Source organism: Bactrocera dorsalis, chromosome 5 (assembly GCF_023373825.1).
Source record: "Bactrocera dorsalis isolate Fly_Bdor chromosome 5, ASM2337382v1, whole genome shotgun sequence".
NCBI classification, from domain to species: domain Eukaryota; kingdom Metazoa; phylum Arthropoda; class Insecta; order Diptera; family Tephritidae; genus Bactrocera; species Bactrocera dorsalis.
Window position 1 is genome coordinate 17008104 of NC_064307.1, and position 13013 is coordinate 17021116.

The 13013-nt window shown below is 40.9% G+C and overlaps 2 protein-coding genes across 3 annotated transcripts in view; both read right to left on the minus strand.

Moving 5' to 3' along the window:
• Positions 1-13013, minus strand: part of LOC105222472 (mucin-4) — a 136077-nt gene that overhangs the window by 51420 nt on the left and 71644 nt on the right. Inside the window, exon 2 of one of the 2 annotated variants that reach the window (XM_049456897.1) lies at positions 9781-9976. The exons of the other annotated variant lie outside the window; for it this stretch is intronic. Coding sequence (XP_049312854.1) covers positions 9781-9976 — 196 coding nt within the window. The remainder of the gene's footprint in view (positions 1-9780; positions 9977-13013) is intronic. 2 annotated transcript variants of the gene reach the window in all.
• Positions 4268-6904, minus strand: LOC105222473 (uncharacterized). The gene has a single exon (XM_011199820.4). The coding sequence runs from the start codon at positions 6418-6420 to the stop codon at positions 4642-4644; it is 1779 nt and encodes a 592-aa protein (XP_011198122.2). The 5' UTR covers positions 6421-6904; the 3' UTR covers positions 4268-4641.

Genomic DNA, 13013 nt, shown 5'->3' on the forward strand with positions numbered 1-13013 from the left:
AAGTCAACAAACGCGCCGCCAAGCGGATTTCTGTATTTATATATGAGTGTGTGTGTTTGTATGTATGTGCGCGTAGGCAAATGAGTTGTGGCAGCAATTGTTGCTGCTGTTGCTTCGATTGCCACTGTCGGCGCTATAAATTATGCGACATTTTGCAAGTGATCTGAGTGCCGCATAAATTTTCGTTAGGCTCTCATCCGCATTCTGAAAATGTCTCATGATTATGAAATATGCGCATAAATTATGGCCAACAGGCAACACATTTTGGCGGCAGCGCCAATGTAACGGTATACGTGGAGTCTCTTTTGAGTTATAGAATGCATAAATTAAGTCATATACAAGTATATATAAACAAGTATCGATTATATTAGTCAAGTTGGGAAGATTTAGCGTTCAATATGAAACAAAGGTGAACTTTCTAGTCTCGAGGTCCTTAATTTTACGGTATTTTATAGTATTGTAGAGTGGATTCTAACTTGAGCGCAGGCCGATGTTTTATTGCACACCAGGTTTTGAATGGCATGTTTTGAAAGCTCAATGAAGTGAATGAATTGAGTTCTTAGTACCTTTGACTTACCTCTAGCTAATAGCTCTGACAACGAGTTCGTGATCATATGACAAGATTTCTAATAATATAATTCGTTGTTGTCTTCCAACTAGCTTAGAACTAAAAGAATGTGTCACTAATTTCGTATAGAAAATATTTTTTGCCTCAGTTATATCAGATCTATGAATCACGTTAGTGTTCTGAGCTCTGTGATTGTTTATAGATTGAATAATATTCCATCTTGCGAATTTTCAATGCCTAGAATATTGTTCTACAATAAGATAAGAACACTTAAGTCTTGAAAAGTGCTGATTACATAAAAGTCATAGATGAGGTCAAACTACAGTGTTTTTTCTTTTCTTTGTTGAGTGAAGCTTGTCTCTTTCATACTCTGATTCTAACTCAGTGGTCGCAGCGCTTTTTAATAGTGTGAGCGTAGGCTCAGGATTGAAGGTTTATTCAACAGTGAGCTTCATCGCAATCAACACTTTAGCGTCTCATCAGCAAGATGTTAGTTTTTGAAATTTGCAAGTTTCCATGTCACAAAGCGAGTGTTTCTATAAACTATACTTTGGTGAGTTCGATTATTCGTCGTCCAAAGCTGAGAAGGGACATAAACTTCAGGGTCTTATCCAAGAAACCTCTAAATACTTGTATAGCACATATTACTTAAAATTTTGAAGAAACAAATTCAAAGGGATATACACTCAAGATCAATTATGAGTCGGATTGGTCCAAATAAACTGCCAGCGCAAGCCAAATAGATAAATACTTTATTCCTAGACTGGTACAATCATTTTTATGTTCGTGTTAAGTTTGGTCTCCATTTGTGTTTGGTTGCTGTTTGCTTATTATTCCGTAAAGATCGTAAAGTCATTGAAAACTTACCTCATGAAAGTCGTGCATTCACCTTTGTTAATGAGGATAACAGCGACAAAGTCAAAGAAAATGTTTGCAAATCGTTACAGAGATAGCAGACGACTTCAATATCTCTTATAGAGCTTCCCAAAATTTTTTGGATAATGTTTTAGTTATTTTGGTTAATATTTTGGATGTCATCGTATTAAAATATAGGCATTTTTTGCAAAAGAGATGCTTGACAACGAAGCTGAGAACCCTACATTAATCAAACGCACCATTACATTATCCAAAAGAGAGCAGAAACCGAAAAAGTCATATCAAAGTCGGTAAAAATCAAGATAATGATCAACTGTACCTTTGGCTCCCGTGGTATGGTTTACCATGACCTCGTTCAACAAGTTTAAATAATCAGTGAGGACAAGTGGTAATTTTGAGTAGTCTATGTGAGGCAATTCTTCCAAAACGACTGGATTTTTGGGCGACAAATTCATGGGTTTGGCATGACATTTCGGTTAAACACGAAACGAGAGTTATCGTGCAGTCACCGTGTTCGCAAGATTCAATCACTTGCGACTTTTTTGTTTTCGAAACTAAAGAGTCCGCTTCGGAGAGCAGTGGTTAAATAATGAAGTCTTCAACACGCTCCTATCTATCTTTTGCACTGCTGTTGTACATATATTATCGTATATATGTATGTACATTACCAAATATTTTACAAGCAAAATGCATGTTATCAGCGTTTAAATGACAGATATTCCCCTCTCAGTATCTCATTTGCAACTGTTTCCAAACAAAAAAATATAAAATTCGAAACTCAAAGTAGCCTGAAGTATTTATTGAACGACCCTCCGATTATAGTTTTTCACTTAAACGCCATCGCTATTAACGCATTCCACACTGATTTACACAAATTAACACTGCAATGCGACATTTGAAGAAATTCTCCGAATATTTTGGTACAACAATAATTTTATGCGACACACACACACACACATATATACATACATACTTTAGGAAGCATTAGATAAACAAGAAGCCATGAAATTCCTTTGCAACAGACCATTTAGCGCTGTGGCATTTGCTGCAACTGACTACTCGACGAGCCGCAACTAATGCACGACGCGATGTGGAACAGTGCAACAGCAACAAAAACATCTCCACATATTTATAAGCATTTTATTTGTGTCCCTTAGAATTAGAATGAACTGATACTGAATTATGTAAGCGCAAATGCAACAAAGTTGGAAAAGTGTCTGCCGTAACTTGCAACATGCATCTCTCGTACTTTAGTTGGTACGCGTGCTGTTTGCGTGGCGTTTGGTGTTGGTTTTATTGCGTGCCGCAAGCTGTTTACTGGCGGGTTAGACTAGCGCTACATTGTTGTGTTCATGCTAATTTAAGGCCAATGTTTTGTGGACAGTTTGAATTGTTAATGAATTTCTGGCCGAACAGATTTTGGACAAAATTAAAAAAAACCTATTCTATTTATTTCTCTTGTTGTTATTGTTGGGACGGGTACATAAATCCCAATAAGATGGTAGGGATTACATAAGTTCATCGTTTCATGGTGGTTATCCAACGGTAGGCCCTTGAAACGCGTTGTTTCGAAGTGGTTGGGCCAAAGGGAGAGCGGTATCAGATGAGTAGAGTTAGCAGGGCACGCAAAGAGGTGGTTATTGTTATGCGGGGACTCGTCTGCAATGAGTGTTGGTTTGTCTCCAAGTACACCATTCACTGGGAGTGAGTTGCTGAAGGTGTTAATGGCGGTCAGTGCATGTCTGAAGTTTGTTGTGTCCGAAGTCTGGTCAGAGTCTGCACTTCACTGCATCCAGGTGACCGTATTGGTGGAGTGTTATTAAAACCGGTCGGCCTTGGATGTTGCTAACAACGTTTCTTTGTCTTTTCCCCATGTGCTGCCGCCTAGCGACTTGCGGACGCCTCTGTACTTTGGTAATAATCGCGGTCGTGTGAAGAGTGAATGAGCACAGACTGCCGAAAGTCACAACTAAAATCTTAGGGTGTCCAATAGTAGTCCGATATTAGCGGTTTTTACAAATAGGTTACTTATTGGGTTAGAAAAGACGTGTGTAGAATTTCAAATCGATATCTCAAAAATTGATTGGCAAATGATTGCCATCTACTCAGATTGTCAGGCTAATCAGGGAATAAACATATATAAAAATAAGAGAAAATGATGCCTCAGGGTTGTATGCGCCGATTTGTCAAATAAAAGTCACCAAAAAGGGGCAGAAACGATTATCGTCACAGTCAGAGTTTACTTGACACAGGAAAGCGGCTGATCTACGCATTAGCTCAGTGTATGTAAATACACAGAAGACGTAGTGGCTGCAGGAAAGCGGCTGCATATATAGTGGAATCCAGGCCATAAAAAAATTCCGAGAAACGAAATCTCTGATGAGAATGCCAAAAGTACCATCCTAAGATGCTCAATGTAATTTCCTGGCTGGCAGAGGAATCAGGGTGAGATGGTTTGCCTTAAGGACGTGCAGGATCGCCAAGATAACACGGTCTCGAAAGAACTGCAGAAGTGTTGTTGGCCTAAGGATGCAACTTACTGGCATCAAGAACGAACCGGATGGGCGTTAATTACGAAGATATTCGCCAAAATGGTAGGGAAGTAGGTATGAGCGAGACTTGGGAGCATGGAAGCCAAAGAACATATTTCTATCTAGCCTTATCCAGAACTTGTCTTAGATATCTAGGAGGAGGAATAGGTATTAAGTCACTCCTAAAGTTCGTAAAATGCGTCAATGGTCAGTATGACGAATACTTCAGCTCAAATTAAACTCAAACTCCATCTGACATTATTAAGGACCAGTGGATCTATGTCTGGTGCGACGGCGTGCCAGTATAACCTAATGTAACTTAAGGCCTCTTAAAATGTAAAAACTAATGAAGGATCCTAAGGACGTGAATAAATCCTTGGTACGAAGCCCAAGTTGCATGGAGTTCGTCAGAAATATCGCAAATTGATTGAGCTGAAATCCAAATAAATTTATGTGAATTGACCAAAAATATGCAAACTAATTATTTTCTTGAAGAAAAATTATTAATCCAAAAATCTTGTCTTAAGAAAAATATTGCTAGAATTATTTGTACATGAGGACCATTTAAGTGAATTTTTATTTCTAAAAAGTAAAGTTCTTTACAAAATACAATAAAGATATGTTTCCTACTTCAGCAATTCTGCGCGATGCGACTTTAATTTCAACTTAAAAGCAGCAACGCGGCGGCACACTCCGCGAACGACGAGCGCAATCGCAAAAGCCATTATTCGTATTGCGGCGACACAACCGACGTGGTCCGCCATTATAACGATCACCTGGCGGCCGCGCTACTGGCGACATACCGTAATTAACCGCTGCTATAGCTTGAACTGGCGAGGAGCAGCGCATAGGTGAGGTTGTACGCGTGGCACCACGCGGGCATGGTATGCTACCGCCCGAAATGTAGCCGCTCTGTGGACTATTTGTACGGCCAATCGGTGGACAAGACTTGCTGCGATGTGGAATGGAATAAGTGCGCGCCGCAGCACGCACCATACTTTTGTTGTCGCTAAACATGTCATATGACACACTCTGTGACGCTTCGGCGATGCCCATGCCCGAGAATGTCAGCCAATAATCGGTATAGTTGCGAAAATAAGGCGGTTGACCGGTGCGTGGGCAGTTCTTCGGTGTGGATGCCATTGCGGGATTCGGGCAGAAACTCGGTGTCGCACCGGCACCACCCGAACGCGGGCACACATTAAAAGTAACGTTACCGCGCTGCGGACTACCGTTAAAGGTGCGATTACCGCCACTCGACACATTGAACGTTCCATTGGGGCACCTCGCTTGTGTGGCGGTACGAGCTTGCGATACATTATAGGTGGCATTCGGCGCGCAACGTGGCACATTATGTGTGGCATTAGGTGTAGGACGCGAAACATTGTATGTGGCATTGGACGCGCAACGCGGTACATTGAAGGTAGCATTCGGCGCGCGTTGCGGTATATTGTAAGTGGCGTTCGGCGCGTTACGCGGTACATTATAGGCAGTGTTTGCTGGACAACTTGGTATATTGTAGGTAGCATTTGGCGCATAACTGGGCACATTATAGGTAGCGTTCGCGGCTTGCGGTCTACATACATCATACGTAGCATTAGCACCACGCGGCACATTGTAGGTGGTATTCCCCGCCGCCGGGCATGCGTTACTGTAGATGTCATTTGTAGCAAGTGGCATGTCATAGGTGACATTACGTGGCGCGCAGGCGTTGTATGTTGCATTCGGCGCACCAGCGCGCTTTGGACTTCTGCTTGCATTACGCGCGGCGCACGCATTATATGTTGTATTTGCCGCATTCAAATTGTAGGTGGCGTTCAAAGGCCGCGATTGTCTGGCACAGTTTTGCTGGGATCTTCCAAAACTGATTGGTGTGGCCGCAAATGTGGAGGGAAAATCTGGCGGCGTACATTGAGAGTCGTCGGGATGCATTTCATACATAGTCGAGCACATATTCGGCACTTGTGGCGATTCAAAACCACCGAGGGATGACGTTGCGTAACTACTAGATCCACCGGTATCCGAGTATAGACACGAATCGGCGCTGCTATCCGCATACGCTTGCCTATGGGCGTACATAGATTCGATTTCGCTGACGGCGGTGCATAAAATATCCCAAATTGTGCGCCGGTTCGGTATTGATCCTGTTCCACCGCCTCTTAAACGCTCTTTATCCTGCTCTTCGAGCAAAAAACGTTTCATCTCCGACAACATCTCCCATTTTGCATATTGGTTTTGTCGCTGCTCCTCCTCAAAATCTTCTTGCTGTGCTCGTTCCAGATGATATTCGAGTTCGTGTTTGGAGAGTGTAAATAGCTCTGACGGCGATAGTTTGAGTTTGCGCGCCCAAAAGAGTATTTCCCTTTTGGTTAGCTCGGAGAGATCGTCGTCCTGCAGCGGATTCGGTTTTCTCGTATTTGTCGCAGCAGCAGCGGTGGATCTCATGTTCGACCTCCGTCAAATGAGCAACGCAATTTTGTCAGTTTTTCGAATTCTTATTTTTTTGGAGAATTTGCTGTTTTTCACTGCAAATTTGTTTGTCTTGTGCTACACTTGAAATTTGGATGATATGTGTGTCAGTCAACTGGTAAGTGACTTGTGGCATATGCTGTCTTTAGCAAAATAAAAACAAATTTGAAGAACAAAAAGAAAAAAATGTCTAGTGTTCACAAGTTACAGACTTTTTTTTTCGAAATACTGGGAAATATTAGCGTACTACAAAAATTGCTTTTAAATGCAAAAACAATGACGTAGTGATTTAGGTATTCGTAAGAGCAGAAGAAGAGAGACGTTAACCGTTATGGTCGAATAAGTGTAGAAAACTTAATTAACTCGTTGCCGCAACGGACAGTTGAAACGAAAAACGAAGGCAACGACAATGTCTGCAGACGAAGGTATGTGGCATTATATGCGTACAGGGTGCTCCAGATTGGGTCTTTGCTGCTGGAAATATGGTAAGAAAAGCAACGACCGCCCAGTTCCGAGATTGGAAAAGCAGTGCTCCTTCGTTTACAAGGTCTAAACGATTTGTATCCTACAGAAAACGTTTCTAAAATTTCATGCCTCAATCGAAGATTTATAAACTAAATTCGGCAATCGTGTTATCAGCTGCTCCAGAGTAGATATTTGGTCGCCTCAAGATAGCGGAATTAAGCCCTTAACTGTTGTTATAGAGAGCCGAGTTCGAACAAAGAAAAAATGTTTACCGGTTCGGACTGTTAATACGAAAACCTATGAAGCTTTTCATGATGATAATATTATATAAGTCTAAAACCAGGCCTACAACCATTATTTGAAGAGTCGAGTGCGAACGAAGAAGAAACGATTAGCGATTAAAACATTTAATATGAATATCGGTGAACTTATTCATGATAATAGCACTATATAAGACCAAAACGGTCCCAAAGACCATTTTGTAGAGAGCCGAATAAGAACGAAGAAGAAACGATCAACCATTCAAAGTATTAACGCTAATACCGTTGAAGCTATTCGTGATGATAACATTATATAAGACCAAATCCTTCACTAAGACCATTTTTAGGAAAGCCGAATAAGCACGAAGAACAAAAGATTACTGAATCAAACTGTTAACACTTACACTGATCAACCTGATAGTGATAATATTATAATATGAGGCCAAAACTGTTACTAAGAAAATTTTATGGAGAGCCAAGTTCGAACGAAGAACAAAATATTACCTATTCAAACCGTTAATACGAATACCAATGAACCTATTAATGATAATAACATTATGTAAAGACAAAACTATCACTAAAGCTATTTTGTGGATTGATTTTTTCCTTACATGAGATAAGATCGAAGCAAGATCAAGTTCAAGCAATTGAGAATTGTACTCTCCTCGGATTTATATGAGATCAGTTTGAAGTGTTCTTAGATTCCTTCACTGTAACGATGAATACCGTAGAACATGCAAATTTACGGAGGTCAATACTGCCAATTTGGATTCAAGCGATAGAGAACTATACTCTCTGTGGTTGAACATGAGATCACTTCGAAGTCCCTTAAAACCATCCATAACTAAAATCATTTTGCGGGCAGCCGAGTTCCAGCGGAGCAGAAATCATTGTCGATTCAAACAGTTAAAACGAATTCCGATGAACGTTTTTATTATAATACTATATAAGGTCAAAACCCTCGAGCAGACCATTTTTGGAGAGCCGAGTTCCAGCGAAGATTCAAACCGTTAACATGAATACATTGAATCAATTCCTGGTAATATTGTTAAGTATAAAAGCCCAAAATGATTACCATTTTGTGGAGAGCCGAGTAAGCTAGAAGAAGAAACGATTACTGAGCAAAGAACTGAGTCTTGAAGCCGCTGAAATGAAAAAAATCTATTTTTTTGCAAATTTAAAAAAGAACCCACATTATGCACCACCCTTTACTTAGTTTTATGCATATACTATATTATGTCTGTAAGTGCAACTTCTTTCGCATTGGCGGCAACATTTATTGCTTGAATTTAATTATGATTGCAATTGGCTGGCGAAAAATAGTTAATGGCTAAGAGTCATGGACAAGTTCATGGCCACAAAGTGTTTGCTTTGGCAAGCGCTAAGCTTTATGCATTCACTAGTTGTTGTTGCTGCTGCTGTTTTTAACAACAACAATATTGCTGCAGTTGCTGCTGTTGTAATTGCTGTTGCAACCACTGTCGACGTCCACTCTGCGCTTCGTTATCGTTATTGTTGTGCCGCCGCTTGCCAGCAGCTGCCGTTTTGCCGTCTTTATAAATCGTAAATTGTAAACATCGCCGCTTGTTGTTGCTTTAATTAACCATTTATAATTTACAAGTCCGAATGTATGCAAGCGAAGGTGCTGCTTGCAATAAATATTCAACAGGCCTCAAAGGCAGCGACCGATTGTAGCGGGGCATTGTTTACAATTTCATTTTATTTAGTATTTGTAATCTTCTTTGCTTTGCTTTGCTCTTTCTTTTGTCTCATTATTGACATTGTAATTTTGACAGCTACTTGATTGGTGATTTTGTAAATAAATCAAATCGAACGAGATTCAATTTATGAAATTTGTAAACGGTTTTTGGTTTTGCTCGGATTGTGGAAGCTTTAGTGGTTTCATCTGTACAATTACTTAGGAGATTGTGGCGCTAGCTTTATTAAATATCATGTGGGCAACAAGCTTTACTAAATATTCTGAAGGTATCTCGTCAAGTGGAAAGTATTCCATACACGGACTTAATTTAGATGGTTTAGTTTGTTGTAGTTGTCCGATCTTAATATTTTTTTCTGAGATTGCAGCGTTTTCTCAGATAATAATTTATGCCAAATTTCGAGAAATTATTTAGACAAATGAAAAAGTTTTCCATACAAGGACTTGATTTAGACGGGTCAGTTTGTATGACAGCTATATCTTAAAGCGGTCCAATATCAGCGGTTTCGACAAACGAGTAGGGTCCCGAAGAGAAAAAACAGTGTGCAAAATTTCAGATCGATATCTCAAAAACTGAGAGACTATATACAGACGGGCGAATGGACATCGCTAAATTGACTTAGGTCATCACGCTGGTTATATACTTTTTAGAGTCTCTAAGTTAATATACCTTGTACAGGGTAAAAAACCAATCTGTCTGAGGAACAAGACTCTCTGAGTAAGACACAAAATTTTTGAACTTTTGAAAGAACTCATTCTTATCTACTTTTTCCAGTATTTTACGAGTTCACTCCGTGAAATTGTCTGGTATTGATTAAACTCATCGCAATTATCTTCAGGTATACATTTGCTTCTATACAATTTCTATAATAGTGAACATATTGTCTCACTTACCGACTGAGCTGATGACATAAGTCGCCGGTGGTTTCAGCACGCTACGCGCATAGGCGCCGCGTAGCACTTCCAGTGCGCATGGTTCGGCTGTCACCAATAGCATGCCGGGCGCCACATGACCGGCATATTTGAGCGCACGCGTTGCGGCGGTGAGTGGTGCATTCCACCAACATTGCGCGTTGGCGGCGAGAAAGTTCTGAAAAATAAAAGAATAAATAGTGAACCGTTAGTATTAAATATATTAAAGTAAAGTTATTTGAAGAGTAAACTGTTGAGATGTAAAGGCTCAATACGAAGCTCAAAAAGCTATTCGCCCAAAAGGCATTCGTTTTAAATATACAAGCTCTAAAGATGTTGATGCCGAGATAGATCAGATGTGTTAAGGGTTCATCTGACTTTCCACCTGTATTCGGAGAACTTATAGACTTATTCACTGCGGATGAATACCAGAGTCAAAGGTTTACGAAGTTAGTTCCGGTCAATTAAATTCAAGGATTGAGAACTATATAGTACTTTCTGTGTTACAAAGGATAAGATCGAAGCAAGATCGAGTTTATGCGATTGAGAATGGTCCTCTCTTCGGAATAATATGAGATCCGATTAAAGTATTCTTAGATTTCTTCAGTGGAGCAATGAATACCGTAGAAAATGCAGAGGAGGTCAATTTTGATTAAAGCGATGGAGAACTATTGTGGGTGAACTGTGGTGGAACTCTTTGTGGTTGAACATGAGGTCACTTCGAAGTCCCTTAAGGCCCGGCATTGTGACGAATACCGTAGAAGATAAAGATTTAAGAAGGTCAATACCATACTCGGTCAATACCGTCAATTTAAATTCAAGGGACTGAGAATTATACTGTCTGCGGTTGAACATGAGGCCAGTTCAGAATTCAGCAATTGCGAACTATACTCTCGCCGATTGGACATGAGATCAGAATGAACCCTTTGTAGGATACCCTTGTCTTGTAGCCATGACTACCTTAGAACACTAAGGTCTACCGAAATAAAGACCGTGACTAAAAATTCAAGCGAGTGAAAACTAAACTTTCGATTGTTGATTATGTGATCAGTGCAGCAATGAACACCGTAGAACAAGAAGGTTTACGGAGGTGAATGTATGAGATCAGATCAGAGTCAATGAAGAATTAGGATGGTGAGCATCTACTGACCGTCAATAATCATTGTTACACCTAAACCAGAATTAAGGAAAAAATGAAATAGCGTTTGCCACGAGTTTCTAAGTGCTCAACGAACCCCACATGTGTCGCTGATCCATTTGTGAAACCGTCCTCAGGCTATCTTCTAAAATCGAAAGCTCGTTTCCGCACCTTGTTGGTATTTGGTTTTTGCGAGGCTTATTCGTAGTCATATTACTCATACGACATTCTCAAAGAGTATTATCAAATTTTTAAATCACATAGTGGCATATCCCTGGCACGGTCAGCATAAGACGCCTGAAAAAGTTGCTATGAGCCCAGCCATAGGAAGCACTAATTACCATACTCGGTTACATGACTAAGCAAATGTGTTGCAGTCACATGTGTTATAGTATCGCGGTGGCTGTAACACAACCGCCATGCCGCGGCGCGGTGTAGTAGCAATGACCAGACACGCCGCAACATCCACAGCATGCATGGCACAAGGCGGTTCATTGTGTTGCACACACGTTGTTGTAATTAGCGCAACCTTTAATGGCAGCAGATAATAAAATGTTATTTATGTGCTGCTATCATAAATTAAGCGCAACAGCACTTGTTGTTGCTGCTGCTGCGCGGCAAAGACAAAGGCAGAAGTGTAATTTTGCATGCAACGCGCTTAAATGAATGCAACTGCAACATTATTAAATACCAAATGGAAGAGTGTGCGAAACTGATTGTGATGGTTGTTGCTACTTTTGTTGTAGCAGACATTTGCAGTGTTGCGCTCACTGTTGTGGCACATTAAGCCCTAAAGACTAAACACAAAACTAATGCCATGCCGCACGAGAAAAAAACCGTACAAATTGCATACCCAAATGAGCAAAACAGCAACAGTGGCCGACAACAACAACAAGTCAATCAGCGTGTAAATAAATTTGCAAAACAGCAGCCACAGCACACATCAAGCGCGGTGGCAACGTGCCGCATTCAACACAAGCGCTGCCAGCGAATGGCCAGCGATTACTTGCACTTAATGCGCTGCTAAGTGTTGCTATTAAATAATGTGACTGTCGGCGGCGGCGGCGGTGGCAAGTGGTGCTTTGCAGCAATACCGAAAATTAACAACTTGCAACTCCCAACCGAGAGGCGTCAAGTAGCCGAGGAAAGCGAAAATTTGCATTTGGCGGCACAGCGTCGAGCAATCATGTGGCATCGATGATTTATCAGTTGCACTGGCGATTTATCGCACGCCACTGATTGTGGCAGGCAACACACTCAGTCACACCAAAAGTCGCGGCAGGCCCAGTGGCATGTTGCAGCTACCACTTTTTCTCCAAGACATTTCGCCAGCCTGCCACCTTTCCGATTGACTGCAGATAGGAATAAAGAAATTTCGCATTAAATCATTGCAAGTGTGGCGGCCAGCAAGCAGTGCCACATTTGCGGTGTGCTACCTTTGCCAACACGTGCAACAAAACAGCAGTCAGCAATGAGTTGAGGCAAAAAGGTAGCTGCAGCTACAGTATAATTGTCAATCTGTGTGTCTGCGCGTGTGTCTTGCTGCCACTTGAATCCCTATTATTCGCGCCATTGTGCTATTAAAGGGGCGTGTCCTGTCGTTTTCTGCTAGCCTTCAGGTGTCACTTTCCATCCATCAAGCATTTCTTTGGTGCGCTCACTGCCCGCTGTAGGTGTGAATCGTATAATTTAGGGTTATCAGTAGGTGTTTTTCGTAGCGTTGCAGGGTCATTTCGTTTAGCCCTTGTGGCAACTATTGCTCTTTGTTGTTGCCAAAAGTGCACCACTTTGCCCATAATGATGCGAGAAAAGTGTTGATTCAGGCATTCAACCTAATCGTATGCAGTCGTTAGCGTCTATTACTTATAAACAATTTACAATTCACACTCGATTAACTGGTTTGCTATGAGCTTATTACCAATAAATGCAACACAAGTGGCAATAACCTGCTGAAAAGTTTCCCTTTCTTAAGTCTAAGAGTTGCTCAGTTCCTAGTCCTAAAATGGTTGACTGAGAAGTTCAAAAAACTTTGGGAAAACCGCAGAAAGGATTAATAAATCGACTCAGTTCTATTTCT